This window comes from Cydia pomonella, chromosome 1 (assembly GCF_033807575.1).
Source record: "Cydia pomonella isolate Wapato2018A chromosome 1, ilCydPomo1, whole genome shotgun sequence".
NCBI lineage: Eukaryota > Metazoa > Arthropoda > Insecta > Lepidoptera > Tortricidae > Cydia > Cydia pomonella.
The window spans coordinates 6,327,268-6,348,490 of record NC_084703.1 but is presented as its reverse complement, the minus strand read 5'-3'; the positions used below and the strand labels follow the sequence as shown (position 1 = coordinate 6,348,490).

At 41.1% G+C, this 21,223-nt stretch overlaps 1 protein-coding gene across 1 annotated transcript in view; it reads left to right on the top strand.

The window, feature by feature from the left end:
• Positions 1 to 15,311, top strand: part of LOC133523662 (PHD finger protein rhinoceros) — a 58,085-nt gene extending 42,774 nt beyond the window's left edge. The window contains exons 5-6 of the mRNA XM_061859374.1: positions 4,631 to 4,820; positions 4,903 to 15,311. Of these exons, the coding sequence (XP_061715358.1) occupies positions 4,631 to 4,820; positions 4,903 to 12,020 (7,308 nt within the window). The 3' untranslated portion in view covers positions 12,021 to 15,311. The remainder of the gene's footprint in view (positions 1 to 4,630; positions 4,821 to 4,902) is intronic.
• The last annotated feature ends 5,912 nt before the right edge of the window (positions 15,312 to 21,223 follow it).

Genomic DNA, 21,223 nt, shown 5'->3' with positions numbered 1-21,223 from the left:
TCCTATTTTACATAAATAAATGTATCGTGTGTAACCTACGCTACTTGTGCTACACCGTAGTCCGTAGAGGTATCAGGGTATTCTTTGCAGTAAAACAGGTGCAAACTCTGACCGGCCTGTCAAAGTTGGTCTGTCACATGATATTGAAAGTATTGCATAATATGTAAACTGGCCACGCTGCATATTTTTGTAATTTTACTTATACGTTGGGCACTATTTAAGTTCTGCAAAAGTTTTAACCTCGCGTGGTTCGTTCATTGCGTCTCTTTCGTTGCATACAGAGGTATTTGCGGTGAAAGAGTAAATACATTTGGTGCGGCTCTATTGGTTGATTGAGATTCAAACTGCGCGTGCGAGGCACCAGAGGGCGCATTCGGACTTGTAGAATAGGATACCATTTTTATTATATCTAGTGCATAGTTCAGACATATTAGTGCAAGTGCGATAAATATCAAACTAAATTGGTATCATATTATAGTAATCTGAATAAGCTGCTAGTCATCGGTGGGTGGCGAAGCTAGTTATAGGGGCGTCGCGTCTCCCATCATACGCAGTTTGCAGTGCACGGAGAGCGGGCGTGCGCTCATCCCCCGCCAACTATTTTCGTTCTTTTACATTTTCGGCTTTTATTATCTTAAAAAAAAAAAAAAAAAAACATTTTATATCGGTAAAGAGGATATTTTGTAAAGATAATGAACGAAACGCGTTGATAACGGTTTGGGCAAATGTCGCGCATGTGTTTAGAGAAAATTTTATATTTATAAAAAAAACTTTTAAAATTTTATAGTGTTATGTTAATGATAAACGGTCGTTTTATTACGCTATTAGATTTTGCTCATGTTACAAATGTTAATACGGATGGACTCTAAAGTATTCTGCAAATCAATTATTTGGCAATTAGTGCCTGTTCATTCAAGGCCAACATTCAAAACTGCCATTCAAACAGATTACTATTTTGTAATAATAAATTTATAACTAAATTTAGTTCCTATATTTCGCTCTATTTGGATATTTTTATTGCTATTGGTCAATATATATACAATAGATGTGTGGCCCCCGTGAATATGGGGGAATTATTACACGGTTTAAGGAGGAGCCGGCGTCACAGGTAAATTACTTATAAATTATCGTGACCTCTAGAGTTTAACAGCAGAAGAGGTATGAAGAGTAACAATAAATCGTGCCTCCGAGATATAAAACGTGAACTCGATGATGCAAATTGTTATACCTCACCTTTTGACAAGCAGAATTACCTCATAATATATGAGGCCGTACATCAAATTCGCGGCACGATTTATTCTTAACACTTTAGATGCATGAAGTATCAATATTGATATTGAAACAAGAACCAGTGTTTAAGTTCTCTTGAAATTAAAATTAAGTGGAGTTCAAGAGAAAAGAAATAACGTTAACCTTCATTTCTTCATAATCTCGCACTTTTTGTGGCCAACCATGATTTTACCAACAGTTTATATACTTAATAAACCTTTTCATTTATATTAATTAATAACGAATTAAAATATATGTTAATTATTAATTTAATATTTCAAGTCAAACAACCATCGAAAACTTTCAGATTATAACAGGTTATAACTCTCAGGTTAAAATGCTAACAAAATGTGTCATATATATGTTCGAAGTCCACTTTTTTAACCGACTTCAAGATGTCAAAAGGAGGAGGTTATCACTTCGGTGTGTATGTTTTTTTTTAATGTTTGGTCATAACTCCGATATTTCTGAACCGATATTGAAAATTATTTTTTGCTTGACTTTATATATTACAGATTGGTCCCGTTTTTGTCAGAACTCAGTTCTGATGATGGGATCCATGAGGAATCGAGGGAACTCCTCAAATGTGAAGAGCATACATATAGTGGTTTTTGTATTTTCATCAACAAATCAAGCATTTAAATTTGTAGAAGTGACATTTGATGAAGCGGAACTGCTGATGATGAACAGAATGGAACTCTTCAACGCCGCATAGTTCACGTTTTGTAATTTGTTCTCTTCGCATGTTTGTGAAGCAGTTAGGTTTTCAAGGTACATTTTTGTCAAGCTTGAGTTTTGACGATGGATTCCATGAGGAATAGAGGGTACGTCTCAACTCTTTTAAGCAAACTTATAAATAATTTATTTTAAATATAGTCGAATACCCTATTGCGGGTATTTTACCAGTCTTTTTAATTTCATTGTATGAAATCCAAAATCAACAATAATCTTTCTTTCACCGGTCTCCCTCATTGAAGTCGGTTTTTTTTTCTTAAAAATTATCTTATGACAAATAATTTTTTAATTTAAAATGAATTTGATTGTCACTTTAACCAGGGTGTTTTTGAGATACTTCATGCATCTAAGAGTTAAATTTCTTACCTGTTCTAATATTAATATATGTTTAATCATACTGATATTAAAATTTGACAGTATCTTTCATACTGGTAGTCAATTAGCTCGATAAGTATCGAATGCATCGAACATACTTCTTCAGAGGTATTGAGTTCTGTCACGTAATAGAATAATCTACGACGCATCGGAACCATGTTGAGCTAACTATATCTACAGTCGCCATCAGAGATATCGAAGCGGCTAACGTGAACACAAATATCTAGACATCAGTTATCAAGAAATTAAAGGATTCTGAAGGCAACTGTACCAATACGTGACAAAACCATTAAATTTTAATTTTAAAGTATATTATTGTTACCTCGAGTAACGTATTTAGAATTTCGATGTTTAGAATAACAGTTAATGTAGACTAAATATCATCTGAGTTGGGGTCAAATTTAACCCTTTTCCAGGCCGCGATAATCTACAAGGATTTCCCAAAAAAAAAAAAACCAATGAATCCAGCTTCGATGATTCATTTCAAGGCAAGTCTCATTTTCCGAAAGTGCAATCTAATTTTACCCTTAAATCGGAATACTAAAGTTTAAATTCTATTGGCGCGTATGTGGTCGATAGATAGTACTAGGCCTGAATAAGGGAAACTTAAAAAAAAAAACATCAAAATAGTAATGTTGAAAAATAATGTGCCTATTCAAACTGTTATAATTATCATTGCGCTTTAATAAAACTATTACAGTAACCAGCCAAAATGCGCTTTCTGCTAAAATTCTGGACAATTTAATTCAACAGGCTTCATTTTTAAATCGTGTTTATAGTGCTAACATATAATGTATAAAAATTATAATAAAAACAGCTTGGTTAGAACGTGGCTATGGATAAGTAGATAATCATAAATCATAAATAAAATATTCTAGAAAACTTAATACAAATAAGAGTATACACCGTGTTTTTATTGAATTCTGTTATCTTCGGGGTATGGGTAAGTGAGTACGTTTAAGGAAATTAAATGGCATAAGTAATAAAAAAAAATGTTACATATAGCGTTACATACATTTAATTCAACCAAGCAACTGAAAACTGTGTGCAGAAACACATCGATCGTCCGAGATAGTACTTAACTTTAGTTGCAAATGAATAAATTCGTACTAGACACTAATCAATATGTAAACAGGCCCTAAGGCAAGTGTACACGCTCGTAAGGGTCTTATAAGAAAAAAAAATATTGTTACCTCCGAAATGAAGTTAATTGGAATACCGGTGTCTTTGAGAAAGTTACTTAATTTAAGCTCAGGAATGAACCCTTGAAATTAACGGAAATAAAAAAAAACACGGTTTATAGCGAGCTTCATTCATAAAAAAAAATAAGACATATATTCAAAACAAAATAAAATTCGTTTAACCAGGTGTTCCATATTTTTGTTAGTAAACTAGAATAACTTACACCCTATGTTAGTACTTACATAATAATACTTAAACATTAACCCCCTTATTCATAAACGTGTACTTAAGTTACGATGCCGCTAATAATCGTTTGTCCCTTTCCGACATATTGGTATGATGAAAAGGAACAAACGATTATTAGCGGCATCGTAACTTTAGTACACGTTTATGAATAAGGGAATAACATTAATCATCCGTTATTATTAACCATCCAACTTAACGCTTAGACGCGAGTATCTGCATATTATTCTTATTAGACTGACTCATGTGACGGGCCTCACAGTATATAACTATCTACCAAAAAATATAACTGAGGCCCCAAGCGTAAGCAGCTTTAAACATCGCCTAAGAAGTTGGCTTATTGAGCGCCCGTTCTACAATTATGACGAGTTCATAATGACTAATTAATAATTGTGCTATTTACTTTGATTACTCTCAATTGAAAGTATTTACTTTTTTTATTATTAGTGACATGTAAATTAGCTTTACAAATAAATGATTATGATTATTAGCACTTTACTGGCTTTAGTTCTCATGCGCTGCCGCTGCGTGCCTTGTGTGTAGTAGTGTAGGGACGCCCGCTTGGAACGGTATTAGGGCAGCCGTCTCGTCGTTGTTCTTTCTTAAATCACCCTGTTAGTGTTGCTGTAAATATATATATATATATATATATATATATATATATATATATTCGTAGAGTTGTTAGACTGGTATAAGATTTCGAAATGATGTTTGATGTAAATAGTTGGTTTTTAAATTATATTTTTATTTTATTTTTTATTTATGTACAACAGCATCATCACATAGAGGTCTAGTTTTCATGACTAATGTATTTTTTTCTCCTCAGGTGCGGACGTGGGATAAAATTCAAGCCATCATGAAGTCAGAGGAGGGCCTAGGCATAGAGTACGACGAGAACGTAATCTGCGACGTGTGCCGCTCGCCTGACTCCGAGGATGGCAACGAGATGGTCTTCTGTGACTCCTGCAACATCTGCGTCCACCAGGCCTGCTACGGCATCACTGTCATACCCGACGGTAACTATCCGGTCAAGTTCCGCTTATTCCGCCGTCTTAGTTATTGAGGCGCGTTTATTCAAACCAAATGCTGAATTTTCAGGTCAGTGGCTGTGCCGGCCGTGTGGCGACGGCGTTCGACCCACGTGCGTGCTCTGCCCCAACCTCGGTGGCGCCATGAAGTGTACGCCCACCGGCCATAAGTGGGCCCACGTCAGCTGCGTCCTCTGGATCCCCGAAGTGTCTATAGGTTGTGCTGAAAAAATGGAACCTATCACAAAAATCTCCTCAATACCGGCGTCGCGCTGGTCTCTCGTGTGTGTACTATGTCGCGAACGGAAAGGTGCGTGTATACAGTGCTCTGTAAAGACTTGTAAGACTGCTTATCACGTTACTTGTGCATTTAAACATGGACTAGAAATGCGTGCAATAATAGAAGACGAAAACGCAGATGACGGTGTGAAGCTGCGCTCATACTGTCAGAAGCATAGTGTTAATTCGAAGAAGGAGAAGTGTCCGGGCTCCGGGTCAGACGAGGAGGAGGTGAAACGCAAGCGGCGAAAGGATATGACGTCGGAGGAGAAAAATCAGGCGCGTGCCGCGAGGCTACAGGAGATAGAAGGCGAGTTTGACAAGCACGTCAGCGTCAAGGACGTGAGTACGCATCTGCTCGACGTCGACCAGGACGCCATCAACTACATATATAACTATTGGAAGATGAAGCGCCGCGCCGGCCGCAACCGGCCGCTACTGCCGCCCAAGTCCGACGACAGCGAGCTCCTCACGCATCGCCAGGAGCAGGCGGACCTTGACAAGATGAAGATGTTCGTGCAGCTCAGGCAGGACCTCGAGCGCGTGCGGAACCTTTGCTACATGGTCAGCCGCCGTGAGAAATTGTCGCGCTCATTCTTCCGCATGCGCGAACAGACTTTCCACAAACAAGTTGCGGTTCTATCTGCGGACCCGACCATTAGCGGGCCTGACTTAGCCGCTATTATCGAGGCCAACCACGGCCCCTCTATTTACGATAGGTTGTATTCCCATCCCAATGCTCCCGACCACAAGAACGATTTCGAAGAAATGTTAGCTCGTATCGCTCCACCCGAGTCCGGCGATGAAAAGAAGAAGGATCGCAACGGCATGGTTAAAGGCGCGAAATCATCCAACCCGTACAAGAAACATTACGTAAATGGGTCACGGCGAAGCGGCAGCATGTACAGCGGGTTATCTAGTGAAGAGAGTGCTCCCGAAATCTCACGTTCAACGCGATTCCGCGGACGGGCGATCGGCTCGAGCACGGACGACGACAAAAAAGCCTCTGGATCACCAAAGAAAAAGGTGTCGCCCGGCAAGGGTAAGGGTAAAAGATCACCCAAGAAGATCGAAAGGAAGAAGAAAAAGGTACCACAGTCCAAAGCGCTGGTTGAGAGCAGCAGCGAAGATGAAGCGCTTCAATCGAGGATAAAGAAAGACCGGTCACGTAGCAAAACGCTCCAACACCTTGAAAAGGAAATGGCAGAGGCAGTGAAGTCGGGAGCTTCGGCCACCGACAGCGACGAGCTCATGCCCATCCGGGCCACCAGGCAACACAACAGCAAGTTTCCTGATAACATTTACTCTGACAGCAGTGAGGAATCCTCCAGCAAAACAGATCTCAAATCCGATAAGGCCAAAGCTGACAAGTCCAAACCAGACAAGTCACCAGACAACGACTCTCAACAACCCCTGCCTAGAACGAAGGCGGCCATGAAAGAATTCATTCCAAGCCAACCTGAAAAGAAGAGCCCTACTAAAATCGCCGAGAAACCAGCTCCAAAGAAAAGAGGCAGAAAGCCATCTAACAAAGGGGAAAAGAAGACTACTCCAATCAAAAGTAATGATTCTGATGATGAAGCTAAGAATAAGGAAAATATCAAATTCTCAAAACAAGCAAGCAAGGATCCTTCTGATCTTATTGTTCCACAAAGACAGGCTGCCAAGAAAGCTTCTGAGAATATGCGCTCCACCACCGGTGGCAAAAAGGAAGAGGGAGTTGTTGAAAAACCAAGCAGCGGTGACGATACTAAACCGCCTAAACCAAAAATACCCATCAAGTCCAAGGGCAAAGAACCACCTAAAGATATTCCTGCCAAGGTTGGGCGCAAGAAGTCTTTGAAGGACGTTGAAAAAGAAACTATAGCGTACGTTCCTCAAAGGCAAGCTGCCAAGAAAGCAGCCGCGCATATCAAGGGTCTGGGCACGAAGGCGCCTGTTGCCGAAACATCCGACACTGATAAGAAAAAAGAGGTCGAAAAGTCTGACTCCACGAAGCTCACTCCTAAGAAAGAAGAGGGTAAAAGCTCGAAGACTCCCCAAAAGGAAAGCTCCAGTTCTTCATCAAACTCGAGCAGCAGTAGCTATTCTTCATCATCCAGCTCCGAAGAGGAACCCGAGAAGCCTGGTCTCAAACCGACGGCCAAAGCGCGAGAAATCAAACCCGCCATCCGGCAGCCATCCATGTTCTCACCGCCGGGTACTAGACCGACCGTGGACTTGCCCTTTCTCGACAAGGTGTCAAGACCATTGTCTTCAACTAGTGCCTCGAGTGATTCTGAAAGCTCTCAAGGGTCGCGATTCTCCGGTTCCGGCAGCCCCTCTCCCAAGCGACCCCGCCGACGACGAAAGGGAAAAAGCCTCTCCACCGATGCGTCCCCTCGCAAGGCCCCTGACAAGAAGCTTAAAACTTCCGAACGGGGGTCCGAGTGCAGGGTACCATCACCGGCTCCTCAAGGAGAGGAATCGAGCCGAGCCGGCAACGCGCGGGCCGCCACACGTGCTCGGACCAGAAGCATTACTTCAAGCGGAAATATGCCTAATAAGCCTGATGCCCGACAGAGAAAACCATCTAAAGACGACAACGGATATGCCTCTGGCTCCAATAAAACTCCCAAAGAGGGCAGCCAGCCCCGTGAGCTTCCAACTCCGGAGCGGAAAACGGACGAGGAGGTGAAGCCCGAAATCAAAGAAGAACCAGTCGTCGAAGCGAAACCCATCAGGGGCTCTCCGCCCAAGCCCAGGACTCGCGTCTCCGTCGACGATAAAGACAAGATCAAGTCGCCAGTTGCGGACCCGATCTCATCCAAACCCAGTCCTAGGAAGAGCGCCGAGTTGAAACATAAGAGTATTCCTAACAGACGTATGAGTGTTAAAGAGGTGTCGAAAGATGTAACGGTACATGAACCGCCGCGCGAGTCGGCCAAAAAGAAGATACTCAACAGGCATGACGACGAAACCGAAACCGAAGCGCACACCGCTAGTAGTCACTCCCCACTCAAGAAACCAGAAATTACCGAAAAGGTCAAAACGGCTGACAAAAAGAGCCCAAGGGCAGAAAATGAGTTCCATGCCAATGACAGGTACGCAGAGAATGAAAAACACTGGTTAGATAAACCTGCCAGCCCCCTCCCGCCGCCTGTAGAGAAATTGGGCAGCCATGACAAGTACATGACTGAAGATAAGCTGCTCGACTCTGATGCGGCTGACAAAAACAGCATAAAAATGATCGCAAAAATACAAGCTAACTTGAACGAAAACATGATGATCAAGTCACCAAAGACACCCATGGACGCCCGAACATTTAACATAGAACCTATAATAGATGTGGATAACCCGATACCGCGGAACATGAGGAAGCGATCCACGCTGGAGGAAAAGAAGTTTATAGCCCAAGATGCCAGCCACGTGCAGGGCGTCGAGATTTCCAAGAGTGCAAAGATACCGTCGGTCAACCCCTGCCGTTCCATGTTCTCTCCGCAAGGCAAAGACAACGAGCTCGACCGGTTCGAATTTGAAATGTTGGCCATCGACGACGGCTTCAACAACGATGAGATGATCAAACCTTTTACTTACCCAGAGTTTATATTCAAGGAGGAGAAGGAGCAAGGCGTTCAGGAAACTCGGAACCTGGTCGATAGACTGCGAATGCAACTGAGCAGCAAGAAGGCTGAGACTCAAGACGAACAGCCACTTCACGATGACAAAGAAATCAGAGATGACGATATCAGGAGCCCCCGTAAAGGTCCCGAAACTCCGCCACCTAACAAAAACGCGGCCATCGATATTCACGAACCCAAGCTGCCGTCAAATGACCTACAACCGGTCAACCACGAGCCCCACCCGGATGAGCTATCGCGCAGAAATAGCATACATGACAACAAAGACTGCCAGCCCATACCCATGACAAGCAATGAAAAATGGCGCAATTTGCCCTTGCAGCACAACGAAGTCGAGCTGCCTAACGATAGAAAATACGACCGGTACAACGAAGACTCGAAAGAGCCGGCGACCGTTCAGTCCGACATACAATCCGTTTCAGAGGTGGGCGACAACGTATCACTTTCCAAGCAAAGCGATGATTCCCAATCACTGTCCGTGGTCGATCATTCTATTGCGAGCAATGACACTATGGCCCTCGTTCATGATAACTATGACAACAACAACTCGCAGCTTCATTCCGACTGCGCTACCATCTCATCGCCATATGTGAGCCAAGAGAAATGGAGGGAGAACAAAATAATCTCACGGCGGTCGTCCGCTTCGAGCACATCGTCTGAAGGATCAATTTGCTCGCAGAAACCAGAGGACTTGAAACACGTGAATAGTTGCGATGCGCACATCACAAGTCATATGCTGCCAGAGCTCGAGCGATACCCGCCTTTGCCAGCGTACGGTTGCCCCGTAGAGCCTGCCATGCCGTTGAATCAGTATTCGTCGTACCCACAAGACGCGTCACCATTCCTCAGTTCCATGGGTTCCTTGCCGTTGTTCGGTGCCGGAGCTTGTGCTTCTGCTCAACTCACTTTACCCTCACCTGGGCCCGGTCTTTACCCGCCTCCTGGCTTGTCCTACGCCAGTACTCCTCTCATGCAACCTTTATCTAAACCGGCGTTCCCAACGCTATGTGCAGCGTTCACATCTTCGTCGCAAAATATTGCGCTGACTACTGCTATGATTGCACCACCGACGCCAAAACCTCTTGACTCGCCTCGTGACGACGCTGAGCCCGTCGAACCGCGGTCCACGAGTCCTAGTACTATACACGTCGTCACGAGCCCTAGTGCCGACTCGACCGAGACCTCCAGCAAAGCTGCCACTAAATTATCCAACGATAGCAACGAAACCATGCTCAGTCTGCATGCGCAAGAATCCAAGTCTCCCATTCCACCTAAAGCCCCGAGGTCTAACAAGTTCTCAGGGAAGTCTCCCGGAAAAAGCCCTATATCACCTAAACAGAGTGAAGCACCCAAAGGTAATAAGCGAGCGAGCAACAGGAGCAATCGAAGTCAGAGAGGCCGAGGACGGTCAAAGAGCCGCGGCCATGGTGCCCCTGGTTATGACTACTCGGGCAACTCTATACAAAGCAAACTTGTCGGCACAGTGTACGACTTCGACGAAGAAATTGCGAATGACGGCGTAGATCTCAAAGCGTTGCGAGAAAGGCGGAAATCAATCGACGTAAGAGACGACAGAAAGTCCGAGGCTTCGTACAAGGACGCGTCGCAGTCGCCACAAGTGCAGAGTCCGCAGGCGGTGAAGAAGACTCCGAGCGCCGAAGATAAGGGCGCGAAACCGCCGACGCCCGAGCCGCCCGACCCGCCGCGCTCGCCGGGCCTCAAGTCCGCAGAGCGCGGGCCCGGCTTCTCGCAGGTGCATCCTGTACTGCCCGGGCCCGTCGACATGCGCACCTACAACCCCTCGTTCGAGGGCGCCGCACCGCCCGTCGCAGACGCCTACCACAGCCATCTGTTGGCTTTCGCCAGCGGCACCGCCGACCAGCAGCTGCCCGACATAGACGAGGACCTCGAGAAACAGCTTCACTCCGAACTCATGGCCAGTAAGCCGCGCCCCGGCTCTCCTGCGCCGGCTCAACTAACTCAGCCTGCGAAAGATACCTATACGCCTAACTTGCCTAAAGTGTCGCTATCGGACTCCAGGAACCAACTCAAAGTGAAAATCAAAGGGCCGTTCCTGGACGCGAACTACTCCAGCTCAGTTACGCCGGTGGCTCCGCAGCCGCCGCCGCCCGTGCTCGACCCCGGCGCTGGCATGGCGGCGGCCGGTGGGCCGTCCTCCATGATGACCGGCTCTACTAATCTACGCCGCATGCGGAAGAAGGAGCTGCTTCGCCAGTACTGGACGCAGGACATGAACATGGACGACCCGGCGGCGGGCGTGTCACTGGCAGCCGTCCCGCCACCGGCCGCGCCGCCTCCCATCGCCCGCGCCGTTATCACCATTCCCAAAGCCGTCGCTTCCATGACCAGCATTCCCACTCGGGACGATTACAAGTCTGATGCGCCCGTGGAAAAGAAGAAGCGAAAGACCACGAGCGGCCTCTCGAGGGAGCTGCGACACTTGGAAGTGAGCATGAACGACGACGTGGATCCCTCCGACGACACCAAGTTATCGACACTGGCCGGCCCCGCGACTTCCACGCCGGCGCACAAGCGGCGCGGTCGCGTCACCAAACCGCCGCGGCCCGCCAGCTCGCCGGTCGCACCTAAAATCAAAATAAAGATCGGCTCCAACATAGTCCAGCAGGTGGAGGAGCCCGTCGGCTTCCAGTTCCGGCCGCCCAAAAAGCGACTGCACACCTCCGTCCCCGCCACGCCCAGCTTCGAGGATCTGCGCCGCGAGAGCATGAAATACCGCCGCATGGTCATGGCTGACTTCGAGGAGGACGAGAAAACCAAGAAGGTGAAACCCAGCAAGGCTGAGAAGAGGAAGCGCAAAAAGGATAAGAAATCGGAAAAGGAGAAGTTACAAGTGGTGAACAGTGAAAGTGAAAGTGGTGCCAAGTTGATAATAAAGATTAAGCGCACTAAAGAGGAGGAAGCGGCCGCGGGCGGGGCAGCAGCGGCAGCAGCGGCGGCGCCCGAGCCGCCCGTGGACCCGTTCGAGTACGATCCCACCGCGCCCGACCCGCTCGCGATCGACCCACCCTCGGAGGCTTCCTCCGGTATGCGCAATAAAATACGGACCGCTAAAGTGACGCCTATTCGGTTAAAACTGGCGCGGAGCTCGCAGGGCTCTGGGTACGTGATGAAGGACTTGGAGGGTGCTTCCACCTCCGCCGACGCTACATCGCCCGCGCCCGCTCCTGCGCCCGCCCCCGCCCCCGCGACATCGGCCGCCACGCAGCCGCTGTCGCTTACTGTCAATAAACACTGTGAAGTGAGGTGATATAAAAAAAAGAACGCGCGTTAAATAGTGATAGCGACACTTTCTCAAGCGTGAATTTCTGTACAGAAAATTTTAACTATAGTGTCTGTATATTTCTTCTTTATAATTATTTATTTGTATAAATGGAAAGCTCAATGATTAACTTAAAGTTACTCTAAGATTTATAATAGTTTTGTGCATTGTGTGATGCACAAGTAAATCGTAATATAGTACATAGCTTATATATTTTTGTTAATGTTACTGTTTTACTTTGTGCCTCTTACGGAATCTCATTAATTTTGTCATATGTGTAATTAATTATATTGAAATTAGGTATTACATATATTTTTCAAAATTGCATAGTTATCACAAATACGCATCACACGGTTATTCAGTCTATCTACATTTATTAATATGGCTGGTGTGATTGACTATTCACTCAAAATTTTATTTATTAGAGGCAAACCACATTATTATAAGTTTTAAAACATTTTTATGTATTGAACAAAGTATTTCAATTTCCGAAAGAGCCAAAGTAAATCGTTATGTAGGTGCTACAACTCGGGTTTCATTTAGATCACGTACCGGCCTAATATTTACTTGTTTTAAAACCATTAATTTAGCTGCTGTAGATATGCCATCCACGAACAGGCTCGACCTCATCTTTTCTACTAATTTAATCAGTTATTATCGATGAATGAAGAATGGGCTTTGCCTTCATGGATAGCATCTCACAAAGTCTTTTGCTTCGATAAGTAGATAAACGGAAAGAATTTAAACTAGAAACTAAATTTTAAATAAATAAAGTGAAAAACTCAACATGCTTAGTATTGAATGATATTCTAAAGATATAAACATTACGCAGCAATCACGTAGATCACACTATTCCATGATTCCTTGTGTGTCAGCACCTCCAAAGTTAGCACGGACCATTTTCATTGCGTTCCTCTTCAAAAGAGAATCGGTACAGTAGGTTATAACCACCCTTTTGAACTGTATTTTAAATAAATGGTTAACCCGGAGACTGATAACTGAACGTATTATAAATACTTTTTAAATAATGTATTTTATGTTTGTGTTACATAAAATTAATTTTACGTATTTATTATTACTATTTAATTGTATGAAAATTAAATCTCAGAATAATAAGATTTTTAAACCGCGTTTGATCATTTTATAAATAATAATTATTTGTAATAAGAATATTAACTTTTACACATGGACCGTATTTATTAGTATAAATAATTTTTTTTATAGTCAAGTGGTTAGCCAATCTCATCGCCAGCCTTTATTTATTTGGATAGCGTTTCGCACATGTTTTACATAATTTCATCAATTAACTTATAGGCCCGGTTTTCACCAAAGAATAAGAATCGAAGTTACTCTTTGAATGCGGGCATTATTGAAACACGGTTCTATAAAACAAAATAAACTGGCTCACTATTACATTGTTATACGGAATCATAAATCAAGTGTAACATTTACATAAATACGGGGCACAGACGGTCCATAATTGCAATACTTGGCTCAAAGGGTGCAGGCGCCGAGAACTAGTAAAAGAAGTGTTGCGCTGGGAGCTACACTGAGCCGTCGTATGCCGTGTCGACGCACCTCGCGTCTAATGATGGCCCCTATGACAATTCATTTTTATATGCACGTAAAATGTATGTTGACATTTTTTTTTTAAGTTATTTAGAAATGTAATATTTAAGGAATCAAAATACGGTAAAAACAAATTTTCTTAATGATTTTTTTAACCCTTTGGTGTTGAACGATTTATCGACCACGTACGCGCTAATTGAATTTCAACTTTAGCATTTAAGGTTCAAATTAGACTTTCGAGAAATATTTGGATTTTATGGGTAAACCTTGCGGCCTGGAAAAGGGTTAAATTAGCCTCACCCAACGGAGTCTTGAAGACTGTCATTGGGATTATCGTACGACGCGAGCGGCATAAGTAGCCTTAGTCTTTTCAAAATAAAGCACGCTACTACAATGTAACTTTGTAAAAGTGAGCCATTCTTTCCGCTTTGACGCTCGATGCGGTCCCGTTGAACAATGAGAGCATTAAGATTTCATTTGTTGCAATGCTAGCTAGACGCCGGATGGTCGGGAACTCACCTCGCGATGTGTTATGAAATTATTTCCTATACGGTTTAGCTCGAAGCTTTTTCTTCAGTGTTCGTTTGTGGTTTGCAAGTGCTAACAACAAATATTTTGTACAACTCTCTGTTGCGGATTTTAACCATTAATTTACGAGGTCATAGGAACCATAATGTTTTTTACTTTTAGCCTGACCGTTATGTTTTTTTTTAATTATGTTAATTTGTATAAAAATTTAATTCTATTCATAAAACCATCACTGAAAACGAAGTTGTTTCTGCTAACTACTCGTGTTTTAGGTTGGCACCTTGTATATTGTTATTATCCACTCGTGTTTGAGGTTTAGAACTATACTGCAGGGGTAAGTATGAGCACTTTATATCGTGTTCTTACTGTAAGTGGTATAATATTAGAATAATCTCCAGTAGCAATATTGCAAAAATTACCTCTCGTACTGCTTATGCAGAGTTCTTTCTAATCCTAAAATAACGATCTGTAATCAATAGCCAAATGAATCTTAAGACGTGGTCGGGAAACAAACTGATGTAAGCGCCCCCCTAGCGAAAGTATGAACTATTGAGGGTCCGATTTTTCAACCTGTTAATTAAGCATTAGCAACTGTCAAATAACTAATTTGGCCGTCAGGTGCCGCCACAGCTGTTCACGTTCATCATAAAATTTGAAATGTTGTTAGCACTTAAAATACCCTAAGCGGGCACTCACTCTCGCATATATTATCAATTTTGTGTATTTTCAATTAATCGGTTGACTGAACAGTATGTTTATTTGGTTGGAACTGTCAAGAGCAGGTTTTGTGCAATAATCGGCAATACTCAATCGCATAGTCAACGTTGTATGCCTGTAAAATCGTGTTAGGTTTAGGACGCGTATCGTTAAGTGTTGGCCAGTCTTATTATGTTTCGGAGAGAATCGGCATTTAAAATGATAAGGCATTTTGACAATGAAATAGATGACTCTGTAGGAGCTATGCGTTAAGTGATATCTGGACCATCGAACATTTATTAAAACAATTTTGACAGTACAGTCTATCTAGTTCACTCCGTGTTAACTACGCCGCATTAAACACTCATTTAAATGTTTGAAACAGTAACGCGTAACGTAATATGCTAATTTGCGCACTAGTGCGGTAAAGTAGCACCATATGTACTGTAAATTTATTTAGACATTTTGAAATTCTCATTTTCCTTTTGGTACAGTCAGCGTCAAATACTTTGTAGCAACCAAAGTAGCCAAATAGTTCGGTACACCATATATTTAGTATGGTGTACCGAACTATTTGGCTACTTTGACTGCTACAAAGTATTTGACGCTGACTGTACAAGAGTTAAGGTTAAAAAAAAACATAACATGTCATGTAGTGACAGCAAGGCTTTGAAAAATTCAACATCCAACTGCAAGGTTGACCAAGTTTCACATCAAGTTAAAGTCCAACGACTCAGAACATTATGTACAATCGTCACAATTAGTGCTTCTATTTTGGACAGCGTATAACTTGTCTATAACATGTGACCGCGGCCAGCAAAACGTCCCACTACGTCGCTTGCCATAAGGACAAGGTTTCCTTGTATCTTTATACGAATAATCTGTCATGGCGTCCTTATGGCAACCGACAAAGAGGGACGTTTTTCCGGCTGCGGTCACATATCATTGCTTACGATTGTAATTGACACCACGACTATACGACCACGGTTATACAATATTTATTAAAATCACTTATTAAATGTAAATAAGTGTATGAGCGGCTTTGCAAAAATGCCATTCGCTCCGAAATACTATAACTATCACTGGTTGTTTCGTTCTATTAGAGTAAGTGATTATTTCTACTGTGTATGTGTGCGGTGAGATACCTAGATGTACATTTCTTTCGATAATATTGCGTATCGGTTTCGTTAAGTCCTAAGGCACCTTCCTAATTGATCATATTCCAAGTTGGTTTATACAAACCTCTGAGCAAAAACTATAATACATCCGAAATTCGTTAAAATGTGTCACAAAGTCATCGTTTGTATCCTTTTAAGGGTTTCAGTATTGAAATTGAAATTTTCAATGCATATTTTTTCATTAAACTAGAATAACGTACATATTTTTTTCTATTTCTATAGCACAAATCAAAGTAGGAACGTACTGAAACAATAGACGATGAATTATTATCTCCGAATATGGAAAATATTACTTTCAAGACTAGGAAAAAATTACAAATTGTATGTCAATTTAAATAAATAATTTTTAACTAATATAATATCCATAAGTAGTTAAGAGGGGGTAAACTTGCAAAGGAATATATGGCCATTTAACGGGTAACTCTGAACATATACCCCGGTTAAAAATTATGTTTGTCCCGTCCCTCGGCTATATCACTATCTATTTTATACTAAAATTATAGTGCTGTGGAATGCAGCGTAATGATATATTATTAAAATTTAATAAAAATTAGACATGATTTCATGATTTTTTTTATCGAGCTAAATTTAACCTTAAATTGGGCTTTACCGAAAAAAAATTTTTTTTTTAAACCGATGAAATTTTGTTGATAAGCAAGATGACTAAGGCTTTCTTACCGCGATAAAAAGTCTTATTATTATATTGTATATTCCAATATAAATAATTCTGGTTTTACGCTGTTCGACGTTACACCGGTAAAAAGAAAAGATCATTGTAAATTGGTATTTTCCAAATGGCAAGAAAATTTGCAATTTATTTTAAGTATTTCGAAGCATGTAGGAACATGCTTCGAAATGCTTAAAATAAAATCGAAGTTTCTCTTGTTTATATTGTCTCTCGAACAGAGACTTCGTCTTGGACCATTTCTCGAACGGAATTAGACTAATATTATTAGTGTGTTGCCATGGAGACCCATACTATTTGGCAGTTCGTGGACTAATAATATTAGTCTAATACCGTTCGAGAAATGGGCCCCAGTTCTTGGACTAATATTATTAGTCTAATACCATTCGCCCAATGGGCCCCAGAAAGATTGTTAATAGAATTTGCGAAAACGAAGCATGCCCATCATATTTATACAATTTCCTACGTTCAAAAATCGCATTTGGTAATTGCTGAAGACCAGAGTAAGATCACCAAATGGCCTGCAGTGCCGTTCTCTTTCATGGCATTTACTTTATTAAAAACGTTTAAAATTTTAATATACAAAATAACAACAAGTGTGTGTTAGCCCCCTCTTAAATAAAAAGCAATATTTTGTAAATTAATCAATATCTATTGATTTTAATGAAGTTGTCTTAAATTTTGTAAAGTTTCTCACTTTTATGTCTGTCAATAAGTATGAAATGTTACTAAATAGGTTGCACCCAGAAAACTCCATACGACATTTTATGTTTATGATCAGCGACGTACCGTTTGCTCTCGGGCATGGTGAATAAGCCAATAGATTTTCTGTCTTTTTTGTATTCTGACGAATTATCTTTGTTATGTTGGAATTATATGAAGTATCGTGCAATAGAAACATAATACTTTCATGCGGTGCCTTAATTTTAGAGGTCACATCATAATATAGCTGCGAAAAAAGCGTCTCTTGTGGCTCGAGAACGACGGAAACAAATCTAGCTCGCTAATAATCTTGCGAGAATTATGTTACCATACGTTAAAACAACATACATTTTTATAATAAATTAGGTAACTAGGCAATATAAGGTTAGCATTCATAGTAACTTGTGTATATATGAAAATGATAAATAAATAGAACGCGTAGGTATCCAATTCCACTGAAAGATTTTCTCAGAACGAATATATCCGACTCAGTATTGCACACACGTGCTTAAATAACTGCCCAAAGCCTTACCGAGCTCTAGTTCCTTTCTGATTTCAACCACAAAACAAAACGAGTAATCCCATTCTCAAGAGTTTCCAAAAAAAACTTATTTTCTCATAACATGTTCCTTAAAATACTATTTAATTAACTAAAAAGACAACGACTAGTTTTATTTACAAATCACGTTTGTTTAATTTCATTAGTGAATTTTGTTCGAATTAGTTATACAGAATGTCCTCTTTGTTGTTATACCTACTCGTGAAAGTTGAGCTTGTTAAAACATTCGAAATAAAAAATAACGTTCTGTCTACATGCACAGGCACACTGTAGTTGTGAAACGGACGTGGGGACATACAACTTTTTAATTGGGATATTTAATTGGAAATTGCGGGCACGTGGGGTTTGCACCCTTTGTGTTTCCATTATAAGGATGTCTGCATGTAACCAAAAGTCCTTTGATTATACATTCAATAACAGAAAGGAAAACTTTTATGCACGTATTCCTATATAGATGTAAAACGTTATTTGTTTTACACGACACAGTTATATCAGAAAACATGATACCTTTAATTTAGTCACGGAATGTTTTTCCCGTTCTTGTACTATTTATTGTGTTCTTTTACACTGAAGTTTCGAACTACTTGTGTTTAAAATTAAAATCATAATTCTTTATAATGGGTTGTTGATAAACAAAACAGTGTGCAACCGTTTTAAAAAATGCTTTCCTGATTTATTTGTCACAACTTTAAAAATCAATTTGCGTACTCTACATACATGATTTTGATTAATGTTTATTATTGCCTTTTTATATAAATGAAATCCTTAAATCAATAAATCTAGCCTATTGGCCGTTATAGCTTAGTAATTGACTATTTGTACACGGTGATTAGACACTTAATTGGAGACTATAGTCTTTTAAGTCTAAGTAGGTTAAATCGTAAGTTTTAAGAGTTCTACGGTCGCCTATGGCTAACTACCTAACTAAACCCCAAAATTAGAGCTTAATCGACACATAGACATTTCGAGACTTTTTGTAAAAAGATTATCGTAAAAATATTTATGTATAGTATTTAATCATAGGCGACATACGCACGGCTCTCGGGTATTAATAGCAACATTCATTCAATTATAGATAGAAATGTCCATATAATAATTAAATTATTCTTAATGAACACTTCCGGGATCTCAATTTAAGTGAGCATCATAAAAACAAAATAAATTATTATTAATATTTAAAATTTATTTCGTCTCACGAACCCTAAATCGGATTTATATGTCAGAATTACGAACCGTTAGGTAGAGAATAATAGAAGACGTATTGTTCAAGACAATAGCTAAGAGAATTACAATAATGTTGTTATTTTTAATATGAAGAATGGAGTCTCCGGCATTCACAGACTAACCGACTAGTCTCATCGACACACTAGTCCATGTACATAGTTAGTTGTTTGTTTTGTGTCATTGGTGTTTGATATTAAATTCTTGAATACGAAACTGCAGGCAAAATCACGCTAAGGATGTCTTCCGTCGAACAGCGGGGCCAATACGGCGCCTTGTTCTCGATTCGTAACCGAACCGGTACGATGATATGCAGTTTCGCAATTCGTTCCATTCGTAGCGCTCACCGCCGTAGCCTCTCGCGCTACATCGCTAGTTTACAAGTGCCTATGGCTTACTGAGCGCTTTGCTCAGGCCGAATCAGGATCTCGTTGTACGGATCTCGGGGTCACTTATACTATACCTATTGGCTTGCTAAAAACAATGTGTTCAGTAAACGAAACTCTGTCCTTCGTTAATTAAAGGCGGGAATTTGTTGAAGCCGCGATTTAGCACTTGATACTACGGCGTTCGTGCATCGACTCAAACGAGTCGAAATGAAAAAGTCAATCTACTTCATGTCTAGATCTCAATACCGACTGAGACTTTTTAAGAATCCTCAGTGACTTTGATTCTACGGCCATTTGAGTCGGCGCATTGCGAATAGTAATTAATAATAGACTTAATTTAATTAATGTATTTTAATAAATTCCCATCTGTGTCTGATCGTCTGATTTGGAGTGTCTCTCTTGAGCCGCTAATACTTGTTCTTCATGCGCACTGTGCGCCGGCGCCGGATAGCGTTCAGCTAGTTGTCGTACGGTCAGCATCCTTCGGTGGCCGTCGTTCGATGATCTTTTTGTATAATAACTCGATTTATCTCTGTCCGATGGACGTTTTCTTCGTGTGGTCTCACTGACCCTCCGGATTCACTTACCCTTGCTTTATAATAAAACGAAGTTTTATTCACAGTCTTAGTTCTCAAACTTAATTATCGAGTGACGTGTTCGGAAACAGAGTTTTGAAGTTTATGTTACCGACACCTTCTCGTGATTGAAAATGAAATTCTGCCATTGAAATAGTTTAGGTAAATGTTCGTGTATGTAGTTAGTTGGACGTAATCGGAACCAAAGGCAAATAATCTGTCCCTTCGGAGCCCTGTCGCCCCATCGGACCGGACTGTCCGTACAGCTCTCATTGTATGCCAACCCCATGGTTTGTTTATTATCTATGCCGGCGTTAATTCTTCTCTTTCACCCTTTTTCTACGCACAATTCGACATTAGCTATACGACATCACATACGGAAATTATATTTATATCGTTCATTACCTTGTTACTGTGATTTGTTTTAATTTATATTTTAAAATTAGATTTTAAATTAGATTCGGTTTTTAAACGGAACATCATTCGGTTGTGTTTCCGTGAAATTAAATGGTTTTTTTAATACATATTTTTTTACAAAATCAATGAAATATTTAAATATTTTGAGAGGATAGCATTCATTTGAGGTGATTTATAGCATGGCGTTATTTAGATTTCGTGCTTTGAGCGCATGATTTTATATTGAGTATTCTTATTTACTGAGTGTTGAATATTATAAAAGTGTTGTATGGAATTGTAATTTACTTTGTAAGTGATGTTGATAAGAATGTGTGTTGTTGATATGTTTATGTATAAAATACTTGTAGGAAACGTCGAGGCCGGCGGCGGCCGCCTCCGCGTCCGCTAGGGACGGAGTCTGTTCTGCTAGACTAGGCATAGGATCAAGCTTCGACATTGATTGTTCAGTAGCTCTCAGTGTTGGTATATTTATTATAAAGGGAGTACATCTATTACACTATGTATGGTACCGTTAGACTACGTGCCACTGACGCAGAGGTTATCTATGTTAGATGTAAAGCTATGGCTGACCGTTTCGTACCAGTCATTAGGTTAAATGATTCAATACATATATTATTTATATTGTAGCCGATACACCTAATCAGTTTATAAGTATTTAACTTTAAGAGATTC